This window comes from Argentina silus (genome assembly GCF_951799395.1).
Source record: "Argentina silus genome assembly, chromosome: 18".
NCBI classification, from domain to species: Eukaryota; Metazoa; Chordata; class Actinopteri; order Argentiniformes; family Argentinidae; genus Argentina; species Argentina silus.
In genome coordinates, this window is record NC_139672.1 from 11,688,372 (window position 1) to 11,702,822 (window position 14,451).

Genomic DNA, 14,451 nt, shown 5'->3' on the forward strand with positions numbered 1-14,451 from the left:
TCTAAAGACAGTGTCAGACAAGACCGCAAACCCAAAGGATAAAAACCCCTGCTTTCCCAGCCAACTGCTATCAAACACTCTCAATTCCGATATCACCATTCCAAAATAGAAACCAAGATATAAGCGAGTCCATTTGTGGTTGTAAGCTGTGCTCTGGGTAATCTCCCCATCCCCCCCACCTCCTCTTATGGCATAAGAGTACAATGGTGGTGCTTCGGGTTCCAAAATCACAATTTGTATTCATGACCATGGCGTTTTCTCCAGTTCATCTCCTAGACCTAGATGATGGCATGGGGGTTTTTCTCAGAAAAACAGTGGGTGGGCAGGCGGGAGAGCGTCACATGGGTTGCATGTTGATGCGTGTCTCCTGGAGGAAAACTAAAGGGGAAAGGATTTGTCATATCGCCGGGGCTAAAGCATGAGAGAGTCAACCCAGACACCCCCACCCGCCAGTGGCGTCTCTTAAGCGCTCAGGTGGGTCCATTCAGAAAGAGGTAGATCCTGTCACGGCAGACGCTTGGTTGCCATTCCCCACCCCCCCCCCCAACTCTTGCCTCTGCAACTCACAGCTAAACTTGCCCCAGGCTTTGCTAACGTGCAAGTCCCTTAAAACCTTAAACCTCGAATCAACGAAGGTGACGCAAGAGTCGTGTCCTCATTTTCACATCAAGTGTTGTTTAGAGGCATCTCTTTTGTTGTATTTGTCAACAAGAGCAAAGGATCAAAATATCTAATTGTTAAATCCCACTGTTAGAAATCGGTGCAGCCTACCTATCACAGAATATTTTAGTTTGACGAGGCCAGCAGGCACAACTCCAACTAAAGGCCCCCTGAGATGAACCTGTGAGCACTGGAAAACAGACCTGTTTAAAACTGAGGTCATCTTCTGTCAACGGACTAGCTGACCTTTGACCTTTTGCGCACACATCAAAGGAAAGTGTCTTGGGGATGGGGAACGCATCATTACTATTGCTAATGCATATAATCCTCCAAGGTCAGGGGAGGTTCACCCATTAATATGACTCCTCATGACAGGGATGACACCTTGTAAAAAAAAATATTAAAACATATACATAAAATACATACAAAATGTATAATGCTTTATTTTACAGTATATAACCACTGATATATCTATCTATCCATCTATCCATCCATCCATCCATATGTATATATAAAAATACTTGGTAACTATTTCTAATACCAGTTTATTTTCAATGTTCAACAAAATGTGTAGTTTCTATGACTACAAAATAAATTGTTACCCAAAAATCTAACTTTTAATTTGGTCTATTTAAACAGATGCCTGTTCACAAATTTACAAAGATACTGTCAAGGAGGTGAAACAATTAAACAACTAAAAGTACAAACCATTTTATTTAAGAGTTACAATAAAAATCCTACAGTTTACTCACAAGGGAGATGTTGTGTCAGATGTTGACAGAATTAGTTCACTCGCTGCAAGAAGACCAGCATATTGTTCACAAGAGTTGATGAAACACACAGAAAGAGGGAATTGAATACATCTCCTCTGTGTGCAAGCAAGGGCGTAGTTCAGTCTTGATTTAGCCTGAATGATTGTGCTACTTAAACTGCCTCAAAGCCCTATTCCTAACCCCCCTGCACTTAAACCCCAGCTGGAGCTTTTCTCAAGTAAAGGCTCCTGGAACAAGTCAGGTGCTTCCCTTAGGAGTGTGTGTGTGTGTGTGGTGGGGGTGTCTGCAAATCTGTGTGTGCTTGCTGGAACACACACACACACACACACACACACACACACACACACACACACACACACCATCCCCACCTCCTCCATTGCAGGCCTGGCCCAGGAGGCTCCCTCAGTACGACACACACAGACAAGTGTCAGGATGAGCCACAACTCGAACAAGGATAACATGGCTTCTGAATAATGAGGCTGAAAAAGAGTGGCGCTGACTGGGGACTGAGCAGCACCGGGAAACTACAGGTATATGAAAAGACAGGTGATGATAGGCACACACTCGCACTCATGGGCGACACACACACACACACACACACACACCAGTTAGAACCCGATACAGTCGTGCCAAGTGTCCCTTTCAGTGGCTTGTCAAGGAAGTGAATGAAAAACAGAATCCAGACAAATTCCACTGAAACGTCTCCGGAATACTGACCACCGTGATTGACTTGAGCACGATGACCTTGCCTCCCCTGTCCTCGTCCTTTCTACCCTCCCCCCCTTCCACCTGCATTCCAGTCAATACGACCAACAAGCAGGGCCGCTGATAAGACTCACAGACGGGGAGACCTTGGTGACAGACAGCATCCTTCCCTCCTCTTCGACAAGGCCCATTGTGCCCCCGCGCACTCAAAGGGGGAATATGCTACAAGAGGTCAATGCTGATAACGTAAGGCAAACAAAAACGCTCTTTGTGCCCGTGCATCCCCCGTTTTTCAGACTCCCCCCCCCCCCCCTCGCTGCACACTTATTCAATTTCCTGCGCAGCGGGAGAAGGCTTCCTTATCTCAGGCTGTTTTCTACCTGCAAATCGCCCCGGCGGCCTTTTGTTTGCCAGGTGACCCACCCCGAGGTGACATTTAATTCCTGGACAAAACAGTGTGGTCATGCTCCATGGCGCACACTCCCCCAGCCTGAGGGGATTACAATTACTAATACAGTATTAGTAATGCTACAGAGCTGCATTCACACTCTCTCTCTCTCTCTCTCTCAACACAAAGCTATCGGATGGATAGAAGCACACAAACACATCGCTGTACACACTCAGTGGAGACAGAACCTCTACGCTCTGTGGAGACATACAAACACTCTTTCACCCTTTCTCTCTCTGGCAAAGACGCACATGTGCACATGTGCACGCACACAGACACACACACAATTAGTTTGAATGATTTTAATCATATATAAGTACACCACAATTTTTATCAACTCCTTTGATGACATTTGTCTGCAGAGTGGAAAAAAGTAAATGTCAGAGACAAATGCTTTTCTAAGTGGGGATAATTTCTGGACAATTTTCACTCAGCCTCTACGGAGCAGCGTAATTGTAGCCTACTTTCCTTTGATATCAGCGAGACGGCATTTGTTCTTTAACAACAAATGTCTGAAGAAAATGTTCTTTTTACAGGATGTTTGTTTTTGAAAGCGAACTCCCCCGGACACATTAAAGCTTAAAATGTGTGTCAAGATGAAGAAGAAAATCGGTAACGACGCCGCGTTTGACAATGAGAAAAAGCACAGGTGTACACAGACAAGCAATATTCAACATGCTTTGATTGCGTTGTTCGCTCTGAGTCACCATGGTGACTCCCTCTTATCTCTAGTTTTACTTGTTGTTGGTCTTACTTTGTTCGTACTTACTGATTAGCGTTAACTTTACACTACATTGTGTTTATTGTTCAGTTCAATTAAACTAAGATGTGCTCTTAGCTTCTGTTAATCTCTGTCAAAATAGTACCACTCGAACTGAGAATGACTCCTTCAACTCTCTTAGTCGTATACATAATTTATGCTGTTTTGTGACAACAAAAACAATGTTGTTCCAGAGCATACTCTCCTTGATCATTTGATTTAACTTGAAAGCCTTCTGTTTCCTCTTCTGATTAAATGCATGTATTTGTCAAGACAGCTATAAACCCTGTGAAGAAGTGACACCTAGAGCTTCCAGTCTGGCAAGGGTGTCCAATCAAATGAAACACCCCTCTATATTACTACAGGGAATAGTGCGATCCGGACCGGTCCATTATTGGAGTTGGGTTGCCAGAGCAACGTCCATGTAGAGCAGAGCACACATTTGAATGGAAAAAGTGAGGGTAGGCATCTGGTCCAGTGTTTACACTCTTCAGACTGTGTGAGGGTGTGAATTGAGTTGGGGTTGTGTTGCTGCCAGCAAGAAAAGATTTAAGGCATGCTTAACAAATGAAATCAAACTGTCAGGAACTGTAGCTCCTAACCCATTAGATTGAGTGTCTGTTCATCATCAGGCCGTATAACAGAGGGGTTTTTACAATCAGATCTAAATACACAATAAAGTAGGCCCTCTCCCAAAGGCTCGCTCTCCTAAATCCTTGTGATGTATGGGAACATTCTTGCTGCTTTTGGTTTACCAAAGACCCACTCAGGAAATCGCTATTGCTCTAAATCTAGGGTGACCCCATCGCGGGTGATATTGCATTTCGTTTTCCTCCCAGAATGAAATACTGATCCTTGCTATTCATGTGGCTGTCGGCATCCTTTTAATTCTGTGTCGTGGGTTCATATTGTAGAGCTTTATCTGTTGTCTTTGTAGTTTGAGTCATCGGTTATTAATAAAAAATGACATACTGCTATTAATGGAAATTCTTCAGAGTGGAGAAGATCTGAAATGAAAACGCCAAATCACATCTTAAAACATAAACATGATTGTGGGAAAGGAATGTCTTGTAGCTCACTATTTGTCAATAGTGAATCAAGCCAGACACTGTAATGAAAGAATCAACCATGTGAAAGTGATGGTTAAGATCTGTCTCTCATCATAGCCCCCCATGTCTCTTAACGCCTCTGTCCGTCATGGCCAGATTAGAGACCAAACGATAAAACCAAGTCTAGTTTCATGGAAGACTTCCATTTGGGCAGAATGTCAATGAAAGACTGATAAATCAGATCTTTTTTTGTGTGTGCCACACACAGTTTGGCCAGTCATGTGTGAATCTCTCCCGTGACTCAGCTAATCATTCATGATAGCTCCGTCATAGACCCCTACCATCCAGATATGAATTATGAAAAACACCAAACCAAGCATATCAACGGATGACAGCTTGGACGTTTATGGCTGGGGGCCAATGTGGAGTTGAAGCACAATGCCATTTCTCCATTCATTTTACTCCAAGACTAGAAATGCCAGTGTGGCACATGGGAGACTTGTCCATCAACGTATGAAAATGGCATGAGACCAATCTTGTTGATTTGAGACTTACAGTTGACCCTTATAAATCATCTTGAGAGAATATAATCACTCAAGTACGGTAGAATTTAATCACTTTCTGGCCAATCTCTCATCGAAAGCAATACACGCACATAACTCAAACTTTCAAAGAAATCATGCATTGACGTCAATGGGACATTTACGCAAAAATTCTAAAAAAGAAAATGAAGGCACAGTAAATTAGTAAATAAGCGTCCATCTTCAAAACAACTATGCTACTGTGTATTTAATTCAGTGGAAACATGCCAATTAACCCTCCCAAAAAAGAAAAACATTAACACCTCCTCCTCAGCAGTTTAATAAGCTTGGCAAATACGCACACCTCGTGCTGAAACCACATCTAAAACCTACTGCCTGCAATCCAAACACTTGTTGGGAACAAAACAAACAGTGTCTCCTAAATTCTAGTGATTCCTGTCTACACAAAGACGACACAGATACTGAAGACAAACGACTTCGGCCCTTTCATCTTTCTTCTAAGTACATGTTGTGGGAGTTTTGGTTGAGGTGTCCATTCTCCTCCTGGCATTACCACACAACAGATGTCTAAATGTCGACACAAAAACAAACCGCAAGGCATAATACACCCAAATCTGGGCTCCTTCTCTTTGAGGATCATAACTTGGCGGGTACGAGCCTGAGTCCCGACCCCACCTTTGTAATTGCTTGCTCTGAATCTTCTTGTCAACTTATATCATCGCATCTTCAGGCTGGGAGGTCAAAAACAGTGAAGGCTGTTGGAAGTTGAAAACACGATTTACATAAGTCCATGAAATGTGAACATGTCTAATAACGATTTGAATAAGTGGTGTCAAATGAGTGGTAGTACTGTACAGTACTGTATAGTTAAGTATACACGTAAATTATGTGCATAGCACCCCAAGTTGACCATCTCTATGCACCCAATTAACGCATACAGTATTATGTTAATAAGAGTGTGACAGCCATTACTGTAACATTTTTATTGTTTTTGTCCAGAAATAACTTCTGCGTTAACAAGGTACAAACTGTCTTTGCTGCTTCATGAAAATCATTTTCCTTTCGAAATCTGTTAATTAAGAAAATCTGTTAATTAAAGGACAACAGAGGTTTAAGGCTTATATATGTTAGAGGTATTTCAAAGCACAAGGAATGTTTTTTTGGGTGTAAAAGATCACGTCGTGATCAGGAGCAGAGAGGGTAATTATCGACTGCGGTCTTTTTGTAGAACAGTCATGGAAATATGGTTTGTATTGCAAAACATGCATGTCCTTAGGGGTGGTTGGGAGTGGGAGTGGGAGTGGGAGTGTGTGAGTGGGTAGGGTGGGGGGAAGGTGTATGGGGTTTGGAGGGGGGGGGTTGAAGGTGAGTGGCAGTTGGATGGGATCAGACATTGTTTCTCAGAAAAAAAACACACACATTCCTCCATTGACGGATGGGGCAAATATGCATTCATGGAACCGAGAGCCCTCACGTCAAGTGAAACCCAAAACCTTGACTTTCTGCATACCAAAGCACCCCCCCCCCCCCCCCCCCCACACACACACACACACAAAAAATAGGATCACTAGGACCGTTCAGCCCAGACTGTTTCTGAACCCAAATCAGACCTCCCCATTCATCAAACGCTCCTGAAGCATTTATTTTTCAGAGGCGGACTCAGAGTGATTTCAGAGTTCTTTCATTTCATCTACGATTGCTAATCTACAAAGAGAAGTGCATCTCTGTCAGAGTGTCATGACTGTTTTTGTTCCAATCTGTCTTTGTTAACCAATCACATTCCACAGGCAGATCCTAATCAAACCCAGAGACAGGGAAATCTATGAGAGTGTGAAATAAAAACAGAAAAACAAAACAAAAACCTAATTTAAAAAAAAAAAAAAACCTCTGGGTGCAATATTCTTTGACGGTTAGCTGTAATCAATGCTTTGCATACCAGCGTGTGATTTGTGTCTACCTTGTTCCAGTATACAATGAAAGCGAAAAAAGGACAGAAATGTAATGATTGTCATTAAGCAGACATACCAACATCAATGCTTCTGACGTGTATATAACAGAGAGAGAGTATTTTGCGACAAAGCTTGTAATTACAACCTAACATACTAATCAAAAGCAGGGGAATGGAAATGAATAAGAAGAAAGCCCTGGGATGTCTTTCGGGGAGCATATAAAACACCGGTAATTCTTTCCAAACTCTTCTCTTGGGAAAAATGCCAACTCCCTTGTCAGATGGAACCAGGTGCAAGGACCGCACAGAATCAACCAATCAAGATGCATATAAAATACGCATTGTCTAGGAAGCACTAAAGGCTGAATGCACTCAAGAGAAATTCAGGTATATAACCTGTTCCAGTGCGATTATGTACTTTCAAGGACAAAACATTTGAAGAGAATTTACTACATTGCGAAACGGAACAAATTGACAATAGATTCATAGCAGTAAAACAGGAACATAGAGGACACACACGCACAAACACACATCTAGCCACAAGGACTTACCTTCTGAATAGTGGAGGAGAATGAGAGAGAGCAGTAAGCAGTGGAACAGTGGACACCTCCACACTACAGAGGCCATTGTGCTCAGTGAGGATATGTCTCTCCTGTTGCCTGCTAGGTAATGGTATTGGCTGGGATGTTTTACAGACAAAGGCGCGGGCTGGGAAAGGTCAACGATCCGTGGTTCTCGGAGATGCCTCAACAGTCATCTTCTCATCTGCAAGGACATGGAGAGAGGGAGGTATGAGAGTTGGGAATATAGAAAATATTCAATATAATAAAAAATATGTCATCACCATTACCATTCAAGGTGGGTTTGAAAAGAGAGATGCATTGCCACACACATCAACCGTACGATGCAGACTGTGAATACTTTCGTCAAAGAAGGTGACACCAAGAGGCTGAACAAGCTTATTAGGAAAGCTGGTTCTGTCCTCAGTGTTACCCTGGACACTGTGGAGGAGGTGGCCAATAGGAGGATGAGGACCAAACTCCTGGCCATCATGGACAATCCCTCCCATCCCCTACATGACACTGTGGCAGAGCAGAGAAGCTCCTTTAGCAACAGATTACTACAACCACGCTGCACTAAGGAGCGCTATAGATCTTTTTTATAATGATGAATGCATCGCTTTGGATAGCCAAATGATAATACAATAACATTCATGTAATGCAAGCCAACGAATGGGTATGCCAAAAATATGTGAAGTTTCTCAGCACTAAAACTGACCGGTAGGCTATGTTTCACTCCTGCCTTGAACTACTACTTTGCATAGGTAGCATGGCTAAGCAAGCGCGCATCTCTGAAGCCTGATTACATGCTGAACGCTCATCTTCTTCATGTCCTGGCTGAATGTTTACACTGACTACTACTCCATCCCCCTGCTCCCCCCTCCACCATCCCCAGAGTGTCTATCCTAGCCTAAACCCACAGGAGAAGTCTTGTCGCTCAGGCAACGCGTTCACACAGGACACCATTAGAGACACAGATTCTTTGTGAGCTACTTTTGTCTCCTTCCTTATCTCGAGGGACAGACACAAACAGCCCAGACGCCTTTGTCTGCCTCAGCAAAGGTTACTTTCTCAGACCCTACTTTCACGACACACAAGAGGGGAAGACTTGTTCGAAGTCAAATACTGAGGATAGATGGCGTGACGCACACAAGCACATATGTATACAGACGTGCGTGTGTGCTCGCACGCACAAGCACACACACACTCACGCACACACAGACACACAGACACCTTTTCCCCTGAGGTCACATTCCCCAGTGTGTCACATCCGGCATGTGACATCTGAACACACACTTCATCAGATCATCTACTGTACATAATACACAGGGTTCCGCACTTTGAAGTGAAGAAAAAAATGGATGATTCCAGTTTCTAGTCAGTTTGTGCTCCTCCTCTCCAGAGCCGCTTGTCAACTACCCTGATTATTTTATAATGAACCTAAATTTGAGCAGCGGAGCACTCTGCTCTGATCGCTCTCCGGGCCCCGCTAATGCACTAGGATATTTCTGGCAGCATCAGGAGAAGAAAACACAAAACATCGGGAGCTTCCACATTAGCATACAGAGTCATAATTTAAATCACCCATTATGGATGCATTCTTTAAATGGCTCTATGGCTGGCAGGAGACTTGCCATTTAAAACAGGCTAAATCGGAGGTCCATGTGGAGCAGACGAGAGCAGAGAGCACACACAGGCCAAGGGTATCTATCTCGGTTTGAGGTCACATTTGCCAAACTTTACAATGCGAAGCCAGCCGGGCAAGCACAGCACACGGAGCTATCTACGATTTATCGGTTCAAGCAAAGTGATTTCCCGGAAAGTCATGGGATTCTGTTTGTCTTCAAATTGTTTATCTAGCCACGGTGCGCCACCGCATCAGATAAGACATCACTGCAGTGAACAATTTGCTGCCTTGAATGATCCCTAACCTGAAGCTAGCATGCTAACAGGAGGCCTAGTGTCGGAAGCAAAAAGACTGCAACAAAAAGCAAAAAGACTGTAACCGCCAGCCTGGTTTTGGGCAGGGACCAGGCAGAGATTGTTTTCTATTGAAATCTCCAGAGGCGGCATGTGATTACACCCTCCCCCTCCTAGCGCTTTTTCCCCATCGCAAATTATCAGTCCTGGCGGTATGGGGAGGGGGACGATGACGACGACTCTTAATGGTGGATAACCTGTGGAGAGTGGAGACTTGTTGGTGGGAGGGTTTTCCCTGCCATGCTGGGCCGACTCAGTCTCTGATCCCGGTCATGACGCCGAGGGAGCGAAGGGGCCTGTTGAGGCGTAGGGGGGCTCAACCCCACAGGGCCCGCTCCCCTGCTCAGACCCACCCGCACAGTCGCCCCCGCTGAGTAACATGTTTCCTTTCTCCCTTAAGCTGGCCGACGCTCATCACCCCAAACCCCCCCCCCCCTTCCCTAAACACCGTTTTGTCTGGTGGGATTTCTGGACTGGATTTGGTCGGACTTGAGATAAAAGGATTAGCCGATTAACATTAAGACGCTTTTCGCGAGTGCTGACAGACGTATCATAATTTTTACATCGGGGAAGGGAGAGAGCCAGGGGAGGGGTGCTGTGTGTGTGTGTGTGTGTGTGTGTGTGTGTGTGTGTGTGTGTGTGTGTGTGTGTGTGTGTGTGTGTGTGTGTGTGTGTGAGTGAGGGGGGGGGGGGGGGGGGGTTCTCAAGCAGAAAATTATTTAAAGAGGTAAGCAAGGCGTAGTTAACCCCTCCGAGATTTGTGAGCAGAAATTATCTATAGCAGAGCTCCTTCGAGCGAGAGAATTGAGTATACGTTTTACTCTGACCAATAATGTTCAAATTATGCTCCACCGATGGCAGATATGAAATAGTGTACACAGTAATGACTTACTGCCGTCAGGTACATTAAATCTAATGGCTTTAATGTTTAATAACGCTGAAATCTTGGGAATCATTACAAGTTATAAACTTGTCATCTGTGCTTTAACTGCTCAAAATCCCCATGAGGAAACGTAGGTATGAATCCCTCCCTTGAGCGTGCACTTTCTATGAACAGTATATCATCCTTGACACGAAAATCCGTCAAAGCGAATGAAAAATGACACGCAAACATTAGAAACATCTGTTTTTCTCCAGCCACCCCCCCCCCTCCCCACTCATAGACAGCAAGAAACCAAGGAGACAAATCTATCATCGGTCCAGAGGATGGAAAAAGAACCACAAAGTGTAAGCTAATTTTTCATGTTATCAGAGGAATGATAGAAGAAATAAGCAAGCATTTAAAAAGGGGAAGGCGAGGCAATTAAAATGTAATTAGAATAAATGGATGGGAGAGAGACAGCCCACATGTCTTTGCATGAAATATGGGGCTGTTTTGCGACAGCAGGCTGAATGAATGTGAGGCTTCTTTGACAAAGCTTGTAGCTGCCTCCCTCAAGCTGGAGAGGCGGCCGGCGAAAGAATAGCCGCCGAGAGAGAGAGAGAGAGAGAGAGAGAGAGAGAGTCCAGGGTTTTCTAAGAAGAGAGAGGAACTGAATGGATGGAAGAGGGAGAGAAGAATGGGCGGGAGGAGAAAGGGAGGGGGCGGGAGGGTCACAGGGGACGATTGACAGCCTGTGAGTGTGGCTTGACCTCCTGGGTTCGCCCCCAAGTATTCTCAACAGGGCTTAGAGAAGGGAAAAAATAAAGCCCAGGAATGTTAATTTATTTTCAATTGTCAGTACAGGGAAGGGAGGGGGGGGGGAAATAAAGAGTGCATATATACATATCAAGTGAGACTGGAACCCAACTAAAGAAGCAGGAGTCCTAGTGTAAGTAAGCTCAAAACTTACAAGGGAAATGGAGATGTGGCCCTGTGTGTTGGGAGCCCGGGGACCTCGCAGGCACAATGCCTTCGTCCTTAGCCTCTGACTAACTCATTTGTGGAACTGTCCACCCCTATCCCCACCCCCGTGCCCTACATTCAGGACAAAAAAGGCAAACATGTGAGAAGGGAATTTCAAACACGAAGAAGATGGGGTTGGAAAAGGGGGAGTTAGGACTCGGGAGTCGACGTGAACTGAGAAAACCAGACCTCTTTTTTTTTTATGTGTGTGTGTGTCCTGTGTGCTCCTGAGGAACACTTTGTCATGACAGTCCCTGTCAGGGCTCTGCTTCCCCTTCCCCCCCCCCCCCCGCGAGGACATAATGTAATTTCCTTGGCTCCCCGTCTGTGGTTCAGCTAGAGCACTTGTCACCTGGCAAGGCTGGCACTGATGCTAAAGACGAGTGCACGTCAAACCATGGCAGTCATGTTTGCTTGTGGGGGGGCAGGCAGGGGAGAACAGGTAGCTAGCTGGTGTTTGGAGCTCCACGGCAGTTGAAGTGTATCGAGGCCCTTTGCCAACAGAGATGGAAGGGAGTGATAGGATAGAGTGGCATCGGGCACATCAAGGAAGCACGGTGAACTACAGATGGTGGGGAGAGGTAGCCTTTAGAACAATGACTAGAACGGAGAAGACTCAAAAACCCAACGGGGAGCTTAGAAGCAAGCAACATTAGCCAGGCATAGAGAGGAAAGACACATATTTAAGATAGAGTTATGAGAGAGCAGATAAAGTGTAGAAGGGGTTAACAAGTGGAAGGATACGGTTACTGTCAAACAGACACCAGCCACTGAACTGGTGAAGACGAGCCAGACTCCTGCTTTCAGTCACCTATCATCACAATCATCATTACCCCAATAATTCACACCCATCACAATTAGAATGAATTACTAACTTTGAAACCTCCCTTGACATTACAACATGCACTGATTCAAACTTAATGTGGGAAAGTGCACACCGAAGTCCCGTTCAAAACCAGAAACGTCTTTGAAATTCTCAACCAGGCCCAATTTGTAAAGGTTATTGGAGCCTAATGAGCCCAAATGTATTCTGGGTAATCTAGACTGCAAATTCGAGGGGGGGAAAAAAGTCTTTAAATGTCAGTTTCATTTAGCAATATTATAGGCTTCTCTTCTCTCAGCTCAGTAGCTCTGGTTCTCTTGCTGGAAAAAATGAATAGGGTTGACCTTACCGCCATGTGTTCAACAGGGAGGTCAGCTGAAAGGAGTGGAGAGCAGCTATACATTGACGACACACTGTTCTTCATATCTTCCGACTGAAAGCCACACTCCTCCACTCCAACACGCCTTTTTTCACTCCCCCACATGCTCTTTATCCACAGTCGCTCTCTCTCTCTCATACAACACACACACACACACACACACACACACACACACACACACACACACACGCACACATGCACACAAGCACACACCCTAACAAGCCCCTGCTCACTCAAAACACTCAATCACAATTTACAAGTGAAATTGTGGTTGGCTTGGCAACCTCACTCACACTCCAATTCATGACAAGGGGAATACGCAGCGCAAATGTTTGTGATCCTTCACCAAATGTACAAAAACACATTCTAAATCTTGGCTCAAGGACAACGACAGGAATGGTTTGATGGCCTCCGGGTGTGTGCGGCAGGGGGAAGTTCACACCTACCAAGGTGGAATATATTTACATGCCGCTGCAAACACTCTGCACCACACATGCGGATTTACTCTCAGTGCGACAGAATCGCGCGTGTGTGTGTGCGTGTGTGTGTGTGTGTGTGTGTGTGTGTGTGTGAGAGCGGTAATGAATGCTGTTATAAACACACAGGAGGTCAGAGACACTCAAGGGTAGCTAGACAACTCCCATCCCACCCACGATGCCCCCAATACACACTGATCCACCCACCAAGTCACACAATATGCATGACACACATCATATGGAAAAGCAAACAAAAGGAGCTACTTATGCCAAGGACCTGTATGGGCACTTATTGAAAGTTTACACTAGAGCTAGCAAATGGACTGGAGGAGGGTTATGTGTATGTTACATTGCACCCAACATTTGCATATCCGAGGGGAAATGAGAACCGGTTTGACCCGTTTGACCTGTTTAGGATCATTTCTTCCTTGCTTTCACAGGGAATCATACAAGACAGTGCCAGGTCATACTTGAACCAGTACCTTTTTCTCATGGATATTCCCCACACTGGAGGATCAAATGTATTCAAATCTTCTGTCAAATGCAACAAAAAAAAAAAAAAAAAAGGAAAAAGAAGGAGAACCAGTGTGCTTGCTGTCCCCGATACAAACCACAGGCAAAATAAAGAAATAACACACAAACAAACAGCCAATGCTTCAAATACAGAAAAGAAGCCTTCCGTGGATTCAAAGCTTTTCTCTGCTGCCAAGTTTCCCTTATTCTGTGGCTTAGTCGATACTGGAGTGGAGGACTCTCCCTCTTTTTCAACTTTATTTTCAGCCCCCCGTCTTCATGTTTTTTTTTTTCCTCCTCTAGTACGTCATTCCTTTGGGTGTTTGTGTAGTGTCCCTTAGTTACCGGATAAGAGACCCAGCAGCACAGAGAGTTAAAAGCCTGCCCCTGTCCCACTCATACGAACAAGACTATCAATAATTCACCGGGAAGCATTATCTAACAGGCTGATAAAAATTTTAAAATGGTGGGTGACAACACAGAGCCAGGAAGAAAGTGCTCAGTAAGAGGACACTCCAGGTGGCAGCAGCGTTTGCCAACAGATGTGCTGAAGTCGGAGTGGGCGAAGTCTGACTTCAAGCATTCTCTGATGTGTTAGCTCAGTGAGCTAGCTATAGCAATCCCTCTGAGGCCAATTTAGCCATTAGACATAAAATACGGATGCCACGCTTAATAAAGATGAGTGAATGAAAGATCAACCATGCCGTCTCTTTCGTTTTTTGCACCTAAACGATACGCAAAGTGGTATGCAGAGGTGGAAGTGTCTAGGCTGCATTAGCGCCTAGGCCTATTGTCAGTGACAGAGAAATCCCTATAAGCCGAGATCAATGCTGTAATTAAAACATCCTGACAAAGTTCCTGAAGCGCAGGACACATACCCGCACTGTGCAAATTCAATCTATACTACAACCTCCAAGCAATTGTTTAAGGGTTTTTAGTTTAGTTCAAGG

The 14,451-nt window shown here is 44.7% G+C and overlaps 1 protein-coding gene across 5 annotated transcripts in view; it reads right to left on the reverse strand.

The window, feature by feature from the left end:
- The window catches only part of adgrl2b.1 (adhesion G protein-coupled receptor L2b, tandem duplicate 1), a 71,366-nt gene that overhangs the window by 50,351 nt on the left and 6,564 nt on the right, over positions 1-14,451 (reverse strand). For 4 of the 5 annotated variants that reach the window (XM_083689526.1, XM_083689530.1, XM_083689529.1 and 1 more), the window contains exon 2: positions 7,437-7,650. In XM_083689526.1, coding sequence (XP_083545652.1) covers positions 7,437-7,512 — 76 coding nt within the window. In that variant the 5' untranslated portion in view covers positions 7,513-7,650. Of the gene's footprint in view, positions 1-7,436; positions 7,651-12,482; positions 12,585-14,451 lie in introns of those variants that run through there. The other variant, XM_083689527.1, reaches the window with a different exon arrangement.